General features: G+C 42.4%; 1 protein-coding gene across 4 annotated transcripts in view; it reads left to right on the forward strand.

The window, feature by feature from the left end:
• The window catches only part of PRIM2 (DNA primase subunit 2), a 297,206-nt gene that overhangs the window by 155,557 nt on the left and 122,823 nt on the right, over positions 1-18,826 (forward strand). For all 4 annotated transcript variants that reach the window (XM_074947892.1, XM_074947891.1, XM_074947893.1 and 1 more), the window contains one exon: positions 14,287-14,354. In XM_074947892.1, the coding sequence (XP_074803993.1) occupies positions 14,287-14,354 (68 nt within the window). The remainder of the gene's footprint in view (positions 1-14,286; positions 14,355-18,826) is intronic.

An 18,826-nucleotide genomic window follows, 5' to 3' on the forward strand; every position in this document is an offset into this window, starting at 1 on the left:
CTGTCAATTCACCTATTGATATATTGGCTTTGTAGTGGTAACAGAAATAAGTAATTTTAAATAACTTAATAAATATGCTTATTTTACTGTCTAAATTATGGAATACAAACAGGTGTAAGAGTAAGAAGAATGTCATTATATGTAGTAATTTCTCTGATCACAAGAAGACAAACTTAACAATTTTCTTTTGACAACTTCCACTGGGTCCAGAGGCATTCCTAATTTATATATAATCAAATGTTTCTAAAACCAATAAAATATGATAAACTTTGTAAGTTTGCTCAATAGAATTGTGTTTGAAGGGGCAATCAAGAGTGTCTCATAGAATATTTTACAGTTCAACACCTCCAAAGTTGCTTGAAAAGGAAGTGAGACTCATTCCCTTGCCACTTGTTAATTAGTATGTACCTATTATTCCAATTGACATTTACTTGCCTTTTTGACATTCACTTACTCGTTTTTAAAATGCTTTCATTAATTGCATATTACAATAAAAGCTGTGTTATCCAGCACTTTGCCAACCGGAAAGCTGTATAAACATTTTTGATCTTCATTGAAAGTCTGGTTTATAGTCCGGTTGGTGCGGGGCCGGCAGGCTCCCTCCGTGGCTCCCCAGAAGTGGCGACATATCCCTGCTGCTCCTATGTGGAGGAATGGCCACGAGGAGTTTGGAGTGTGGGAGTGGGTGCAGGCTCTGGGAGGGAGTTTGGGTGCAGGAGGGGGCTCGTGGCAGGGGGTTGGAGCGTGGGAGGGGTTTTGGGGTGCCGAATTTGGGCAGTGCTCACCTCAGATGGCTCTCCGCAAGTGGTGACATGTCCCTACTGCTCCTCTTCGGTATCGGTCACCAATGTGGTTTCCATCACCGTAGAGCCTCCTCTCCAGGACTCCTCTGCATCCTATCAGTCATGGCAAAGTTGTCCTGCAAACATGAGGCTAAATCTAAGCAGTATTCCCTATAGGAGGTGGGGTTTATAGGCTCTAGAGATGGCAAATGAAAGCCCATTTGTTTGCAGTCAGGCAACCCTCATCATGCTGTGACCACAGAGCTCATGATCAGACCAACATGTCAAGTCCTCATCCTGCCCTGAAGAGCCATGGCTCCAATGCAAAAAAGCCTGATCAGGAGCTTCTGAGCATTTTGGGGAGAGTCTCTAAGTTTGAGGAGAACACTATCCTGAGAGCTTGTACAGTGAGTTCCACAACAGATGTGGGCCAGAGGGGAGAGAACCTCTGAAAAGGTCCAAACTGTCTCTTTTCCTTCAGGTTTCAGAGTAACAGCCGTGTTAGTCTGTATTCGCAAAAAGAAAAGGAGTACTTGTGGCACCTTAGAGACTAACCAATTTATTTTAGCATAAGCTTTTGTGAGCTACAGCTCACTTCATTGGATACATACTGTGGAAAATACAGAAGATGTTTTTATACAAACAAACCATGAAAAAATGGGTGTTTATCACTACAAAAGGTTTTCTCTCCCCCCACCCTACTCTCCTGCTGGTAATAGCTTATGTAAAGTGATCACTCTCCTTACAATGTGTATGATAATCAAGGTGGGCCATTTCCAGCACATTTTTTCATGGTTTGTGTGTATAAAAACATCTTCTATATTTTCCACAGTATGCATCCGATGAAGTGAGCTGTAGCTCATGAAAGCTTATGTTCAAATAAATTGGTTAGTCTCTAAGATGCTACAAGTACTCCTTTTCTTTTCCTTCAGATACTGGAGTCTCTCCTCAGCTCACTGCACAAAAAACATGGCTTTTAGACCATTCCCCTTCTGCCCACTCTAATTAGCAGTTGTGCTCCTATATCACATACAGGCTGACTATAGAGCTTAATTCTGAGCAAGATACAATCAGATAAGTTCATCGTAAGATGATTTAATGTACTGCCAGGTATAGCTGAGGTTAGCATAAATAAGGTATTTTTAGACACATTGTCACCTAGTGGCTGAACAGTATAATGCAGTTTAGCATTCCATTACATCTCCCCCTTTAAGTTCTACATTCCTGAATTTACAATATTTACACTATCACGCTGTCTTTGAAGTTCAGTACCTATCCGTCTGCTAAGTGTCTGTGAATCGTACTAGTTTTCTAATTACATGACCTGAATATATAACAACTTGGTCATCTGGCTGTCCATTAGTTGCAGTGACTAGCTGTGGTGGTTCTACTATCTTGAGGAGTTGTCATTTTGTTTTTCATATACCATCTGTAGAGTTTGCTCTTGATTTGACCCCCATAGCCAATATGTGTTGGACTTCAGTGGTTCATTCAGTGGTTTTGTCACTGTAGAAAGGTCTTGTAGATATCAGCCAAGGTAACTTAATATCTCCCATATGCATCTCTGTTCTGGTACATTCACTGGTGCATTCAATTCTCAAATTGCCTTTACTTTCTCAAGGCATATTTGTTTACGGTCTGTTCCAAAAACTCAGTTTGGGGTAGGCAGAAAACACACTTTTCCTTGTTTAGCTTCAGTTCACAGTGACTGATTAGGCTTAGGACTTCATTGAGGGTTTTGTTTTGTTTTTTTCCATCCAAGAGCCATATAGTAAACTACAACTCCTTTTTTGTTTGTGAACAGTTCTGCCATCTACCTTTGGAAAATTTCAGCTGCACTGATAATCCAACAAGGTAATCTTTGGAAGCAAAATCTCCCAAAAGGTGTGATAAATATAGTCAGTTTAGCACTTTATTCTCCAAATTGGATGCTTCAAGTAGATTCTGGCAAATTCCTTTGGCAAAAGAATGTGGTCACTTTGGGGAGAAAGTCATCCAGTGTTGGGAGGATATATTTTGCTTTCACAACTGCTTCATTTAAGAGCCACACAGGTTCAGATTTGCCCATTTTTCTTTATAACTGGTACCATTGGGGTACACCATGCTGTTTGCTAAAAGCTTTTCTCAATTATGCCAATCCGTTCCATTCTCTTTAACTCAGTTTCCACTTTATGAAATAATGGGATAGGAATCCTGTGAGGTGTATGTATACAATATGCTTCAGCATTGTCTCATAAAATTATTTGTACTGGTTCTCCTTTCAAAAGTACAATATCACCAAATATTCCATTGAGATCTTCCGCTTTTTTCACTGTGCCCATCATGGCTGTCATGCTGCAGCTTAGAAGGATGTTAGTCTGTGGTCCTTTGATTGCATACACTCTGAACGTGTAACTTGCTGGGCTAATCAGAGCTGTGTCAGGTGACTTCAGCTTTGGGAGGGGTTGAAGGTGATTGTGAATTCCTTCTGAGATGACTGTAACATTAGCTTCTGAGTCAATTTTAAAGTCAATAGTCTTGCCAGGAACATCCATTTTCATACTTTAGGCAGGTTCTGAGCCATCACAAGTGTTAGCTCCCAGAAACAATGGTTCTTGATTGTCTGTAATGTGTCAACTCCCTGACTGTGGCAAACAACTGCAAAATGTCCATATTTTGTGCATTTATTATATTGTGCACTTCTGGGTGAATATGAATCATCTCTTGAGATATGACTTTTTCTATATCTTGTGCATGTAGCCTGGAATTTTTTTCTGTTAGCCTCAGGGATCTTATGGTGATGATGACTTTTAACAGTCATGCTGAATCTCTTTACTGCTTCGAAGCTAGCTTTTTGTTTTTCAAGTATAGCACGTTTTTCTTGGTTTTGCCCGTTCACACTGCTTTCCTACTTGAATATCTGTGTCTAGGGTTAATTCTGTCTTCAACTTACTCCTGGGAGAATTCTGCGCTACTTTGTGTATGCATAATTAATGAGCCCTGCAGATTTTTAAATTTTTGCGCAGAAAAAAGCTTCTCTCAAAATGTTGCCGCGGTTCTGCCTTTTGCCCACCAGTGGGCACTGTGACACAAGAACAGCAGCAGTTCCCAGCAGAAAATAATGTCTGCAGTTCTTCCTTATGCCCACCAGTGGACGCTGTGGCGACAGAACAAAGCTGCAGCTCACAGCCAGCTAAGGAAGAGAGAGCCTGCAGAGCTTTCTTCACAGCACCTGTGGCCAGGGCAGGAGATGGGGGTTATGGAGAGACAGACAGCATGGGGTGCGGGGGGGGTGGTCAGACAGGGGATCATAAGGGCTAGTGGGGAAGGACAGACCGGGGCAGGGGCTGAATGGGAGTGGAGGCACAGGGCCACAGGGGGGAGGTAGGTGCAGATACACATGAGGACAGGGGGGAGGAGGTGCAGAGTTACATAGGGACAGGGGCGTGGCTGGGTGAGGCCACAGACTTAGGTGCTGGGAACTAGGCATGCTGAGGGTGCTTCCGCATCCCCTGGCTTGAAGTGGTTTCCATTATAGATAGGCTTTACAGTTTGATTCTATGGCTCTCAGCACCCCCACTATAAAAATTGTTCCAGCATCCCTGAGCACAGACACACATGGGGACAGGGGAAGGGGGCACAGGGACGTAGGGACAGGGGAGTGGCTGGGTGAGGGCACAGAGACACATGGAGACAGGGACAGATGTGCCTGACTGAATGGGAGAGGCTAGGGGTCAGCCAGGGTCTGCATGGGGGAAGCTCCTTAACAATCCCTCCCCGCCCCCCCCAAAAAACCTGTTCCATACTTTTTCCCACCCATACCCAACAACCCTCCAAGTTCATGCCCAGGCTCCTTCCCAGCAATTTACTTCCCTCCCTATCTCCTCTGTTACCCCTGACTCTCCCAGGCCTTTGCACTGCTTCTGACGGGTCTGGGAAATACTGTTCTGTATTGTAGTTTAAATGAATTATTACTCAGAATTCTGTATTAGTATAGCTGTATTAACATGCAATTGGGTGAAAATCAGGGGTTAAACCCCTTCTCCTTTGCTCCTGGTCCCTACTTCCCCCCACCCTTGCCCCAGGAATGTTTGCTGGGAGTTTTCTCCTGTACAGAGGCTCTTACAGCGCTCTGTATTGAGTTCACTGTTCCTTTCCCAGCACTGCAGAATGTCTGGGCATGCAGAGAAACCTGTCTTTTCTGGGAAGCCCTACCTCAGATAGCAGTGGAATTGAAATTATGTCCATCTGGCTTTCAGCCTAAGGAACCTTGTTCTGCCAGGGAAAGGGGCTCAGATGCCAAAAGGCAGGAAAGGGTGTCTGTCTCTCCCCAACCCTCCTAAGCTCCCGATCTGGCTCCACATTAAAATGGGATGAGCACTTCAAGCAGTCTGTGATGAGAGCAGAGTCACATGAGGCATCCACTCCCCGTGAAACTGCATGATCATGGGATTGTAAAGGAGTAAGTGGAAAAATCACTTCACTGTTCAAAATGAATCTAGATTTACGGTAGAAAAGCCTTGAGTGGTACTAGGTTATTCCTATAGTACTTGGGCACTAGCCAGCCTGGGGGAGCAGACAGTCATCTATTAGGCTCCCAGAGTCACTTAGCAAGCTATTTCCACAATTGAGGTATTTGTCTCAGTATTCCTGGGTTGAGTGGTCCCCAGGCCAACATGGTACCTCTCCCCTTCAAACTGCCTTGGAAAGTGCCACACATACACCTCCCGCAAAAAAAACCTTTAAAAGCTAGAGGACTTTTCCAAGAGAGGATGTCAGTGGTTCACAAAGAATTGATTAGTATTTATGAAATAGCTTTCCTTCAGACATTGTTGGATAGACAGTTTCCTATGGACACCTCCTGTGAGAACATAAGATTCAAATGAGGATTTTTTATTAAAACCCAATATTAAATTAAAATGGTCTATCAAAACAAAGAGTTTTCATATGTTTTGGGAGCTTAAGGTTGCTGAAGCAGTAGCTCCACCTTTATAGGAAATACAGTCACACAAGGATGATACTACACAGCAATTTTAAAGCCTTTGCTATAGCCATTCAGAACAAAGGCTTTATGTAAGGAAAGCCTACTTAGTAGCTACCAAATGGCTTGTCTTGAAGATAAGATCCTTGTTTAAAGTGAGATATTTCTTTCCTGATCAACCCCTTAATGTGATCTGTAACAAGAGCAGCAGCTTTTAACTTTGTACCGACAGGGAGTCCATGTAGCACCCATGAATAGCAATTATTCATCTGAAAGATGTGTATCCAGATTGACAAAATTTTTGGTGAAATATTAGAGCTATTTGGGGAAATATTAGAGAAGTTAGTAGCTGGGATTGCTGAGAGGCCTTAATCGTTACTGTTAAAGCCACCATGCCAACCCAGGTTATTTCGAAGGAACTATAATCCTAACAGAGGGAAGAAGCAGAAGCTTCCAAAGAAACCTAGGTAAAATTTTCCCCAAAGAAACAAAATCCTCCGCATGATAAAGACAAAGATCCACCCTCCAAACACAGAGTCTTAAGAAATGGCAGGTAGTAACAGCAATGCAGGGTGCCACTATTTACACATCTAGACAACATGCCAGTCATTGCCCTGTGCAGAGAAATGTACCCATTAGTACTGGACAACTGCTGGAAAGGATTCATATCCACCACTTGTTCAAAACCATGAAGAGTGTTTAAACCTAATGCAGAGAATTGCTCACCCATGGATCAAAACTGGCATGGCTCTGGTCATAATTCTACCAAGATGTTAAAGATTTGAAAAGGGTATCAGCCTTAGGAGCATTCAATAGGTGGGTACATAGGACTCTCCATTTGCATATCATCAGATGCCAAGTTTAATCAGGATGACAGAGAGGACAAGCCTTTGGCAGGTATTCTAGTCACCATTATCTTTGAAAGGCAGGTTTTGGAAAAAGTTCCCCTATCTATACAAGAATCACACTGCTGCTTTTGTGAGGAAAAAGCTGCTCTTATAGCTCCAGAAAGTTCCTCTTTCCATAATTCCTGTGAAATATTTCTCCCATAATTTTGTTTTATCTCTTAGCATTCCTATGGAAGGTTTTAATATAAATGGACATTCCTAGTGCTCTAAAGATATAGAATCATAGAATATCAGGGTTGGAAGGGACCTCGGGAGGTCATCTAGTCCAACCCCCTGCTCAAAGCAGGAACAGTCCCCAACTAAATCATCCCAGCCAGGGCTTTGTCAAGCTTGACCTTAAAAACCTCTAAGGAAGGAGATTCCACCACCTCCTTAGATAACCCATTCCAGTGCTTCACCACCCTCCTATTGAAAAAGTTTTTCCTAGTATCCAACCTAAACCTCCCCCACTGCAACTTGAGACCATTACTCCTTGTTCTGTCATCAGCTACCACTGAGAATAGTCTAGATCCATCCTCTTTGGAAGTCCCTTTCAGGTAGTTGAAAGCAGCTATCAAATCCCCCCTCATTCTTCTTTTCCGCAGACTAAACAATCCCATTTCCCGCAGCCTCTCCCCATAAGTCATGTATTCCAGTCCCCATATCATTTTTGTTGCGCTCCGCTGGACTCTTTCCAATTTTTCCACATCCTTCTTGTAGTGTGGGGCCCAAAACTGGACACAGTACTCCAGATGAGGGCTCACCAATGTCGAATAGAGGGGAACGATCACTTCCCTCAATCTGCTGGCAATGCCCTCTACTTATACAGCCCCAAATGCCGTTAGCCTTCTTGGCAACAGGGGCACACTTTTGACTCATATCCAGCTTCTTGTCCACTGTAACCCCTAGGTCCTTTTCTGCAGAACTGCTGCCTAGCCATTCGGTCCCTAGCTTGTTGTGGTGCATGGGATTCTTCCGTCCTAAGTGCAGGACTCTGCACTTGTCTTTGTTGAACCTCATCAGATTTCTTTTGGCCCAATCCTCTAATTTGTCTGGGGCCCTCTGTATCCTATCCCTACCCTCCAGCGTATCTACCACTCCTCCCAGTTTAGTGTCATCTGCAAACTTGCCGAGGGTGCAGTCCACACCATCCTCCAGATCATTAATGAAGATACTGAACAAAACTGGCCCCAGGACCGACCCTTGGGGCACTCTGCTTGATACCAGCTGCCAACTAGACATGGAGCCATTGATCACTACCCCTTGAGCCCGATCTAGCCAGCTTTCTATCCACCTTATAGTCCATTCATCCAGCCCATACTTCTTTAACTTGCTGGCAAGAATACTGTGGGAGATCGTGTCAAAAGCTTTGCTAAAGTCAAGGAATAACACATCCACTGCTTTTCCCTCATCCACAGAGCCAGTTATCTCATCATAGAAGGCAATTAGGGTAGTCAGGCATGACTTGCCCTTGGTGAATCCATGCTGACTGTTCCTGATCACTTTCCTCTCCTCTTAAGTGCTTCAGAATTGATTCCTTGAGGACCTGTTGCATGATTTTTCCGGGACTGAGGTGAGGCTGACAGGCCTGTAGTTCCCTGGATCCTTCTCCTTCCCTTTTTTAAAGATGGGCACTACATTAGCCTTTTTCCAGTCGTCTGGGACCTCCCCTGTCAAGGTTCCTTCCCCACTGTGAACTCTAGAGTACAGCTGTGGGGACCTGCATGAAAACCTCCTAAGCTTATTTTTACCAGCTTAGGTTAAAACTTCCACAAGGTACAAACTGTTTTACCTTTTACCCTTGGACTTTATTGCTGCCACCATCAAGCGTCTGACAAATATATAACAGGGAAAGAGGCCGCTTGGAAATGTCTTTCCCCCCAAAATTCTCCCCAAACCCTACAGCCCCTTTCCTGGGGACGGCTTGATAAAAATCCTCACCAATTTGCATAAGTGAACACAGACCCAAAACCCTTGGATCTTAAGAACAGTGAAAGAGCAATCAGGTTCTTAAAAGAAGAATTTTAATTGAAGAAAAAGTAAAAGAATCACCTCTGTGAGATCAGGATGGTAAATACCTTACAGGGTAATCAGATTCAAAACATAGAGAATCCCTCTAGGCAAAACCTTAAGTTACAAAAAGACACAAAACCAGGAATATACATTCCATTCAGCACAGCTTATTTTCTCAGCCATTTAAACAAAACAGAATCTAATGCATATCTAGCTAGATTACTTACTAAGTTCTAAGACTCCATTCCTTTTCTGTTCCCGGCAAAAGCATCACACAGACAGACAGAGAGCCTTTGTTTCTCCCCCCCTCCAGATTTGAAAGTATCTCGTCTCCTCATTGGTCATTTTGGTCAGGTGCCAGCAAGGTTATCTTAGCTTCTTAACCGTTTACAGGTGAAAGGGTTTTTCCTCTGGCCAGGAGGGATTTTAAAGGTGTTTACCTTTCCCTTTATATTTATGACATCCTCCGATTGCCATGAATTTTCAAAGATAATGGCCAATGGCTCTGCAATAACATCCACCAACTCCTTTGGCATTCTCGGATGCAGTGCATCCAGCCCCATGGACTTGTGCTCGTCCAGCTTTTCTAAATAGTCCCTAACCACTTCTTTCTCCACAGAGGGCTGGTCACCTCCTCCCCATGCTGTGCTGCCCAGTGCAGTAGTCTGGAAGCTGACCTTGTTTGTGAAGACAGAGGCAAAAAAGCATTGAGTACATTAGCTTTTTCCACAGCCTCTGTCACTAGGTTGCCTCCCTTATTCAGTAAGGGGCCCACACTTTTCTTGACTTTCTCCTTGTTGCTAAAATACCTGAAGAAACCCTTCTTGTTACTCTTAACATCTCTTGCTAGCCGCAACTCAAGTGTGATTTCACTCCTGCATGCCTGAGCAATATTTTTATACTCTTCCGTGGTCATTTGTCCAATCTTCCACTTCTTGTAAGCTTCTTTTTTGTGTTTAAGAGCAGCTAGGATTTCACTGTTAAGCCAAGCTGGTCCCCTGTCATATTTACTATTCTTTCTACACATCGGGATGGTTTGTTCTGGTAACCTCAATAAGGATTCTTTAAAATACAGCCAGCTCTCCTGGACTCCTTTCCCCCTCAGGTTATTCTCCCAGGGGATCCTGCCCATCAGTTCCCTGAGGTTGTCAAAGTCTGCTTTTCTGAAGTCCAGGGTCTGTATTCTGCTGCTCTCCTTTCTTCCCTGTGTCAGGATCCTGAACTCGACCATCTCATGGTCACTGCCTCCCAGGTTCCCATCCACTTTTGCTTCTCCTACTAATTCTTCCCAGTTTGTGAGCAGCAGGTCAAGAAGAGCTCTGCCCCTAGTTGGTTCCTCCAGCACTTGCACCAGGAAATTGTCCCCTACAGTTTCCAAAAGCTTCTTGGATTGTCTGTGCACCGCTGTATTGCTCTCCTAGCAGATATCAGGGTGATTGAAGTCTCCCATGAGAACCAGGGCCTGTGATCTACTAACTTTCATTAGATTCCGGAAGAAAGCCTCGTCCACCTCATCCCCCTGGTCCGGTGGTCTATAGCAGACTCCCACCATGACATCACCCTTGTTGCTCACACTTCTAAACTTAATCCGGAGACTCTCAGGTTTTTTCTGCAGTTTCATACCAGAGCTCTGAGCAGTCATACTGCTCTCTTACATACAATGCAACTCCCCCACCTTTTCTGCCCTGCCTGTCCTTCCTGAACAGTTTATATCCATCCATGACAGTACTCCAGTCATGTGAGTTATCCCACCAAGTCTCTCTTATTCCAATCACATCATAATTTGTTGAGTGTGCCAGGACTGCCAGTTCTCCCTGCTTGTTTCCCAGGCTTCTTGCATTTGTGAATAGGCACTTAAGATAACTCGCTGATCGTCCCGCTTCCTCAGTATGAGGCAGGAGCCCTCCCTTCTTGTGCTCTCCTGCTCGAGCTTCCTCCCGGTATCTCACTTCCCCACTTACCTCAGGGTTTTGGTTTCCTTCCTGCAATGAACTTAGTTTAAAGCCCTCCTCACTAGGTTAGCCAGCCTCCTTGTGAAGATGCTCTTCCCTCTCTTCGTTAGGTGGAGGCCGTCTCTTCCTAGCACTCCTCCTTCTTGGAACACCATCCCATGGTCAAAGAGTCCAAAGCCTTCTCTCCGACACCACCTGCATAGCCATTCGTTGACTTCCACGATTTGACGGTCTCTGCCCAGGTCTTTTCCTTCCACGGGGAGGATGGATGAGAACACCACTTGCGCCTCACACTCCTTTATCCTTCTTCCCAGAGCCACGTAGTCTGCAGTGATCCGCTCAAGGTCATTCTTGGCAGTTTCATTGGTGCCCACGTGGAGAAGCAGGAATGGGTAGCCATCCAAGGGCTTGATGAGTCTCGGCAGTCTCTCCGTCACATCGTGAATCCTAGCTCCTGGCAAGCAGGAGACTTCTCGGTTTTCCCGGTTGGGGCGGCAGATAGATGACTCAGTCCCCCTGAGGAGGGAGTCCCCGACCACCACCACCCGCCTCCTTCTCTTGGGAGCGGTGGTCGTGGAACCCCCATTCTTAGGACAGTGCATCTCATGCCTTCCAATTGGCGGAGTCTCCTTCTGCTCCCTTCCCTCAGATGTATCATCTAGTCCACTCTTTGCATTAGTACCTGTGGAGAGAACATGAAAATGGTTGCTTACCTATATCTGCATTGCTGGTACATGGACGCTCCCCTTTCTTCTTCTGGAGGTGACATGCTGCCAAATTTCTTCACCGTCCTTTATATCTAAAGCATATGGAATACACATGCCAATTGTACCCTGTTCATCTCTTTCTATCCAAAATGCCAAGGTTTTAGTGTGTCAATGTTGCTGCAGGGAAGGTGTTAAAATACTGCACCAGATGGTGTGCTCGACATCTGGGAAACTGTTCACAGAAGTCCCTCAGGATAATTGATGAAAATAAGTTTCATTCCTCTACGCAGGCATTGTTAGGAAGGTATAATGGGTTGGTTTCCCCATAAATCCTTGCTTTATATGGAAGAAACTTCCTTTCCTGCCTATTCTACTACAATAAAAATCAACACTCTGCAAAACCTTTCCCCTCTGTCTGTGATTGCTTGCTTGTTACTTCCCATTAGCGAGAAATGAGTAGTAAAGCTCTGCAACAAAAAGAAATTTCTTACCTGAAAAATGTCATACAAACGTTTAGCATATCTGTTGTATGGCAGATGTTAACCAAGATGATGATGGAGTACAAAGCTGGAGAAGAGGGCACTCTGCTTAAGGAATTTCATAAAATCAAAATGTGAAGTTCAACTAATTTGTTCATGTTCGGCGTTCAAGTGTATTTGTGTTTATACATGTTTGTATGAATACATAATATCTACTAAAATTTTGTGTTATATCAAACACATTCTTGCATCTTTATAATTTTGCTGCTTTGCATTATGTAATTTTGCTTCCCTAAACCAGTATACCTGTTGTTGAAGCATTTCTGAACAAATGGAACACCATTTTTGAGGATATGAGCAAACATATGTAGATTTACTGGTGTTTGGGACATTTAATAGAAGTTGCTTTCATATGAATATGTATTAGCCATTTAAAATAAATAGTATCAAACTTCTCTAGCATTTTCTATAAAATTGTTTTTGATTATAATTAAATTTTTTGTATCTTTTAAATATTAAATTAAAAGAGAAGTAGGTGTTACAAAATCAAGATGAGTTATTTTATTTAATTCATTTTATTAACATTCTAAAAGGTTCAGTTCTCTTCATGAATATCATTTCTGCTTTCTCAAATAAAAAAAATAATGATCAGAAGTATTAGTTTATGTAAATTAAAGGGATGGCACTAGTATAAAACGACTACTTTGTAAAACATTTTACTGTTTGATGCTATGAAGACAAAATGTTTGGGTTTTCTGCCTGAAGAAATTAGTAAATTAATGCATAGTATAATAAACCACCATTTAAATCTGAATTTAGCCTAGTAAAATACAAGATCCATAGGATTTTTCTGAAATAGTGGCAAATAAATACAGCGCTTTAAATGTGTATGTAGGGTTATTTAAGATTAATAGGGCATGGTTATTTTCTGTATGTAAAGTAAGAATATGGTTTGCAAATAAATTTTTACCAGTTTTATGGAATATTGTCAACAAGAAATTATTAGGTTTTCTTGCAGTCCCTAATGAAGGTGAAAGTTATACTACGGAAGTTATAATCAGTCTGTTTAGTTTTAGAGTTTCATTTTCGGTGATAAACATTGATAAAATTTCCTTACTAAATATTTCAGTGATTATGATGATGATGTTGTATTGTTCATCATGCTGCTATTGCTAAAATGGTCAAACGTTGTTATTAACCCCCGTTGCCAGCATTATAGAAAGTCACTCCAATTTGCTAAGGCTTCATGATCTTAGTCCTTAGTTTTCTTTATTGTAAAAGAAAATCCTCTTTGTTTTTGTGAGTTGTGGAATTGTGTGTGTACAGATTTTAAATATTTTTATAATTAACTTAACATTATGAATTTCATAAAGTGAAATATGTCGAAATCTTTAATTTGTTTGAATTCTTTGTCATAGCTAACAACCACAGCCCATAAAGTTTGACTATAAGAATAGAATTTGATTTATATTTAAAGGAAAAACATAATGAATTATTCTGCCACCAGATAACCCCTATCTTCTTTGTATCAATTCTCGCATCTAAAGTTTTCTGCCTTGTCTGTCAGGTGTTTATAAGTCGCATGTTTCAAGGCCAATCATATTAGACTTCTTCCCTTCCTTCTTCCCTGTTTCAGCAGATACAAAGTTAGAGAGCATCCTTTTTGGGTGCTAGCTCCAGGACTCTACTACATACACTCTTCCACTGTGCCATCCAAATGCAGACTGTATTTGGAAGCAGTTAGACTCCTCGGATGTGAGTCTTTGGGTTACACTAGATATCCTGGGTGGACTCTAAGTCTATGAAAACTGCTAGAATGCTTCTAATTCGCACTGTATATATTAAAATGGAAATAAGTGCATGCACATCATATTAGTTTGTTAATGCACATCTTTCCAGTCTTCCCATGAGACAGGTACTTGTAGAATTTGCAGAGGCTAACTGATAATCCTCCTAAAAGGAGTTAGTCTTAAATAATTATGCATCTTTAAATAGTTACGCTAAACAGGTAAGATGGAAAGTTTACAGGACAAAGTAACATACCATGATTTATACAGAGGCATCAATCTTTGTATACATTTGTGAAGAACCACACAATATTTATATAAATCTGAGATTGGCTACAAATCTATTTTTATTTATATTTTATAATGGCCATGGGGCATCTATGTTGAACATTACTGCCCTCTAATTTAAATATGCTTTGTTAAAAGTAAACATAAAACTCTCAGACACTAGGCTTGCTATTTAATTAAAATAAAATTAAAATCAAATGCATTTTTGAATATGTAACTCCATTAATTTATGGATAAATATTTCAGTTTACTACAGTTTTAGAAATACTGTATTTTGTCACGTTATCAGATCTATGGAGAAAGTGTAATGTGTCCCATGCTACCCTAAGGAAAAAAATATATAACTGAAACAATTTCTTATATCATTGCTGCTACGTTATCACATTCTCTAATTATGAGATTTTGTTAACTGAAATCTTGTTTTCTTCTAGCTGACAGCACGATCACTGCCTGCTGTACAATCTGATGAGAGACTGCAGCCTTTGCTTAATCACCTCAGGTAACATGAATAAGAAACATACATTTATTCATCCATAAATTTAAGAGAATTATATTTGTAATCAAAGTTCTTCAGATCTGTATTGATGGATGAAAATGGAAAAACTGAAATAAAATGTGTTCTTTTCATTTCAATGCCATATTGATAGGAAAATGTACAATTTCATAAAGGAAATGTAAACATTTATTTTGAGCCAAGTATGTGACATTGCCTTTACAAGAACAGCTAAAGAAAAATGTTCCATAGCTGTTACCAAAACACTTTCTCTCTCGTAGTTTCTTTTATATGATTAGATGTAAAATTATTATTCAGATTCTTCATGTACAAAAGACAGCAAATTCAAAATTATGGCACCCAGAGCATTAACTTATTTTTTGATGTGTTTAATCCAGGAAGAACATATCTCATAATCCATCACTGATGAATGAGTCCACTGGTGAATGGATTATGGAGGTAGCTCTAAACTGTGAACCAGTAGTATGGCCCTTTGGACTCATCCAGTAACAAGTAGCCAAATCATCCTGCTTCCTGTATAAGAAGAACAGGAGATAGTGTTCCTAACTGAGCTCCTACCTTTTCTTAATTTTCACTCCCAGCTTTTCTTCTTATGTTTTTCATTTTAGCCACAGAATCAGTCCTTGCCTTTTTTAGATGACTCAGCTACTTCTCTACCTTGTTTGGAAGGGGTAATTTGTCTCTTGGAGGGAATAGCCATAAGAAGGGGATTCACATAGCCAGTGATGTGCACAGTTTCACATGGATGTGTGTGTAAAGCAGCTGCTTTTTCCCCCCCATTGATATATAGCGCCATAGGAAAACATGACACTTCACAGATAGAAGTGTGACATTTTATGGTGGCTTTAAAAATGAATATATTACTGCCATGTACCTTTTATTTGTGTTGATATATGTAAAATGAACTTTTGGCTTTTATTAACATCAGGACAATCAGAAGCAATTTCATATCTTGTTGGGTTTCAAAGCAAATTGTATTTGAAAAAGTTATTAATAACTTTGTGCATATATATGTATTGTGACAAAGTTCCTCCTCTACGTTGGTGGGTCTTGCGCTTATTGGCAGATTTGCCCCTAACATCCAATGAACCATAGAGGATCTCCCTTTTGATGGTCAATTTTTGTTCTCTGACAAAACTGATGGAACTTTGCAGTCATTTAAAAAACTCCCATGCTAAGCTCTGTTTGTTGGAGACCTTTACCCCTGCCCCTGAGAGAGAGCAGTACAAGACCCTGTAACAACAATACTCTCAGCAGCCTGAAAACCTTTGGGCAGAATGACTTTTAGAGGAGGAGGCGGAAGTCACAGAGAAGGAAGTCCTTTAGCTCCAACTCAAATCAGCCAGCCTGTCCTCAGTTGTGGGAAAGCAACACATTTGACATTTCCCTTGAACATATCAATGCGGTCATCAGCAATCTTTCCGCTGTTTCCCTTCCATTTGGGGAAAGATTGTTCCACTTCTTCAAAGCCTAGGAATCCGTAACAACAGACAAGTAGCTCCCAAGCATTATGTGACTGGGATACTGTATCCAATTCCTATCCATCCTCTTCTCCCACCCGCCTTCCCTGACCCTTTTCAGGGAGCCTCTTTGTGAGTCAGTATTTCTTCAGAAAGTTTAGACTCTGTGTGCCTAATGGTACACTTTCTCCAAGCAGTGTTTGTTAAAGCACTTGCACCCCCCACTCCCGCATCACCAAACATTCTGAGTGTGACCCTATAAGAAAAAGGTGCTGTGCCCTCTATTGCATCAGTTCTTTCCAACCACTGTGTCAGATGGAAGTGAACTGCTCCAGGCTATTTGGATCTGAGTTTTTCTCCATTCTCACTGTCTTGGTAGTAGTTTAGAATAGTTTATAGTGTAGTGATAGTGATATAGTTAAGTTAGTTAGTAGCTCGATTTCGGGTTATGTCAGAACTGAAGACAAAAATGAAGCTGGGGTTCAAAAGAGATGCTTCGTGCCCAGCTGTCCTCCTGGCATTGGAAGACCATATCAGGTGCATGCAGTGCGTGGAAGAGGGCTACTTTCCATCTGAGCGTTCCACCTGCTGGACTTCCAAGCTAGAGCTTGTAAGGAGAGGCAGAGCAGATTGCAGCTGCTTCTCTTTAAGGAGGCACTTGAGGCTAAACTGGTGCATTCCAGGCACTTGTTGGATCCAAAGTCTAAGACACCAGTCTTGGGTCCTGTGACTTCCTCCAGCAAGTCAAAGCAGCTTAAAGGTCCAAGGATATCAGAACCTTTGTTTGGTCCAATTCCCAGATTCTGCTACTCAGGGCTTCAAAGACACTGTTGATTGAAAAAATTACTGCCTGCTATGGAACCAAGAACCTCGTTGTCTGCTCTAGCTGTGTTGGTTCTGGAAAAGAAGGCAAGAAGAAGACAGACATGTTAGCAATGTCAGATCCTATACATCAGGTTTGTCAGATCAGTCTGATTCTGACAGGGTCTCTGTGGCTCTGAAACTAAGCCCTGTTACAGTTTCAGCTTCAAGGACCTGAGTATTTCATCGGATCCTGTTCCATCTAGGTTTTCTGCTCTGGCTTCAGTCTCTGCTCTGCTCCAGGTCCATCTTTGGTTCCAAAGAGGGCTTTACTTTGGTGTCTGATGTACATAATTTGGCTTCTAAGCATTTCTCTGCTCTGACGGAGATACAGAGAGAAAAAGAATAAAGAAACATGTTTGCTCCCGGTTCTTACCTCCTTTTTCTTCTCCTCCTGCAATGTTCTTAGATCCCAGTTGCTGGGGAGATTGGCAGTCCAGGGCTCCATGGCCTTCCTAAGTGTCACCACCACAGGAAATTTTCAGTTGTCCTCCTTATGAATGGAGAGGTGATGTTTCATCTGTAAAGGATCTGGCAATGATCAAGTCCTTGGATTTGGTTCCACCGGATCCATCTGCATCTCAGACAGTGGCACCTAATTCTCTCTCTGAAAAAGAAGATGAGAAGATAGCTCTTTTTTTTTTTTTTTTTTTTTTTTTTTTGAAAACTGGTACAGACTATGATCCAGATCTATCAAGTGAGTGTGTTGGAGTGGCTTTTGCTTCTTCCCTTGAGGACACTCTGAAGTTCCACTACCTGGTGGATTGCCTTCAGTAGCCATGGAGGAAACTTCCCATCTGATCAGCATTTGTGGGGCTATCTTGAAGAGTAGGATGTTGTTACTAATTCTTGCTTTGCTGCACCCTGCTAAGATGGTTTGATCCACTTCTACCTCTTGCCAGCCTGTTTCCAAGACGGAAGACAAATTATATCAGATATCCTTGGAGGGTTTTTCATATTTTCACACACACCCTGTATTTAATTTGATGATGATGATGGCTATGTAGCAGGTTGAGGTCTGGACAAGCACAAACCACTTCAGCTGATGGAGAAGGGAAGAAGACTGATTCCCTAGGGAGAAAGATGTTCTCTTCTTTCTCACTTGGAATTAAGGTGATGGTGATGGGATGGCTGCCCCTCACTGGCAGAAAAGGGATTAAAAGCAGCTCTAGGGAGGCTGCACCGGAGGCAGCCAATCAGAGCCAAGCAGGCCCATATAAAAAGGGAGCTGCAGGACAGAGGAGTTCAGTTCTCTGCTGGGAGCTCAGGGAGGAAGGACTGTGTCTCTGGAGGCCTCAGAGAACTGCCAGTGCCCTGGACAGAGCAATGCTTCAAGCAGGGACTGGGGAAACTAGAGAGAGCTCCTGGCTAGCTGCTAGGGCCTGCAGCCTAAGACCCTGAGGTAAGGGCATAAGAGGGTGCTGCAGCTGCATTGGAAGCGGCCACAGGATAATGGACTGCAGTTGCCACTGAGGGAAGTGGCTGGACAGAGATTGCAGGTCCCCCGGAAGGGGGGAAAACAGAGTGTGGCACAGCTGGATGGCAGCGTCACTGAAGAGGATGCCAGAGTCCTGGGAGTGGCACGTGTCCTGGAACGAAAGTGATGGCGGTGAGGCACCACCTGAAAAAGGTGCACTACCATGCAGAGCTAATTCCCAAAACAACCAATAGGAGGTGCCACAATGGTGAGTGACCCCTGTCACAGTGACAAATTACCAAGCTGTTATGGCCTGCCATCAATTCCACTTACGGAAAAGATGGGACTTTTTGTGTAGAATCTGGCAGATGACAAAAGGAAAATGTGATTCTATTGGAGGGTCAAAATGTGGCAAAGAACACTCCCAGGGCTTTGTTTGATGCCTCGGACTCTTCTCCCAGACCACTGTCTCTTGCCGTTAAGATGAGAAATGTGTGATTGGGGTTGCAGGGGAGCCACACTGAGGTTACTTTATTAGGGCAGACTGCAAAGAATGGGGCAGATAATCCTCAAATCTTGTGGTCATTCAAATACTTAGATCCACCAAGCTAGCCTCAAAACTGTTTCTGCAATACCTTACTTGTTATCCAGAAGCCAAAACACAGTTCCCTTAAAGCAAACCAGCCTTAGGCCTCCATCCAGACACCCCAGTCAAATAT

Source organism: Natator depressus, chromosome 3 (assembly GCF_965152275.1).
Source record: "Natator depressus isolate rNatDep1 chromosome 3, rNatDep2.hap1, whole genome shotgun sequence".
NCBI classification, from domain to species: domain Eukaryota; kingdom Metazoa; phylum Chordata; order Testudines; family Cheloniidae; genus Natator; species Natator depressus.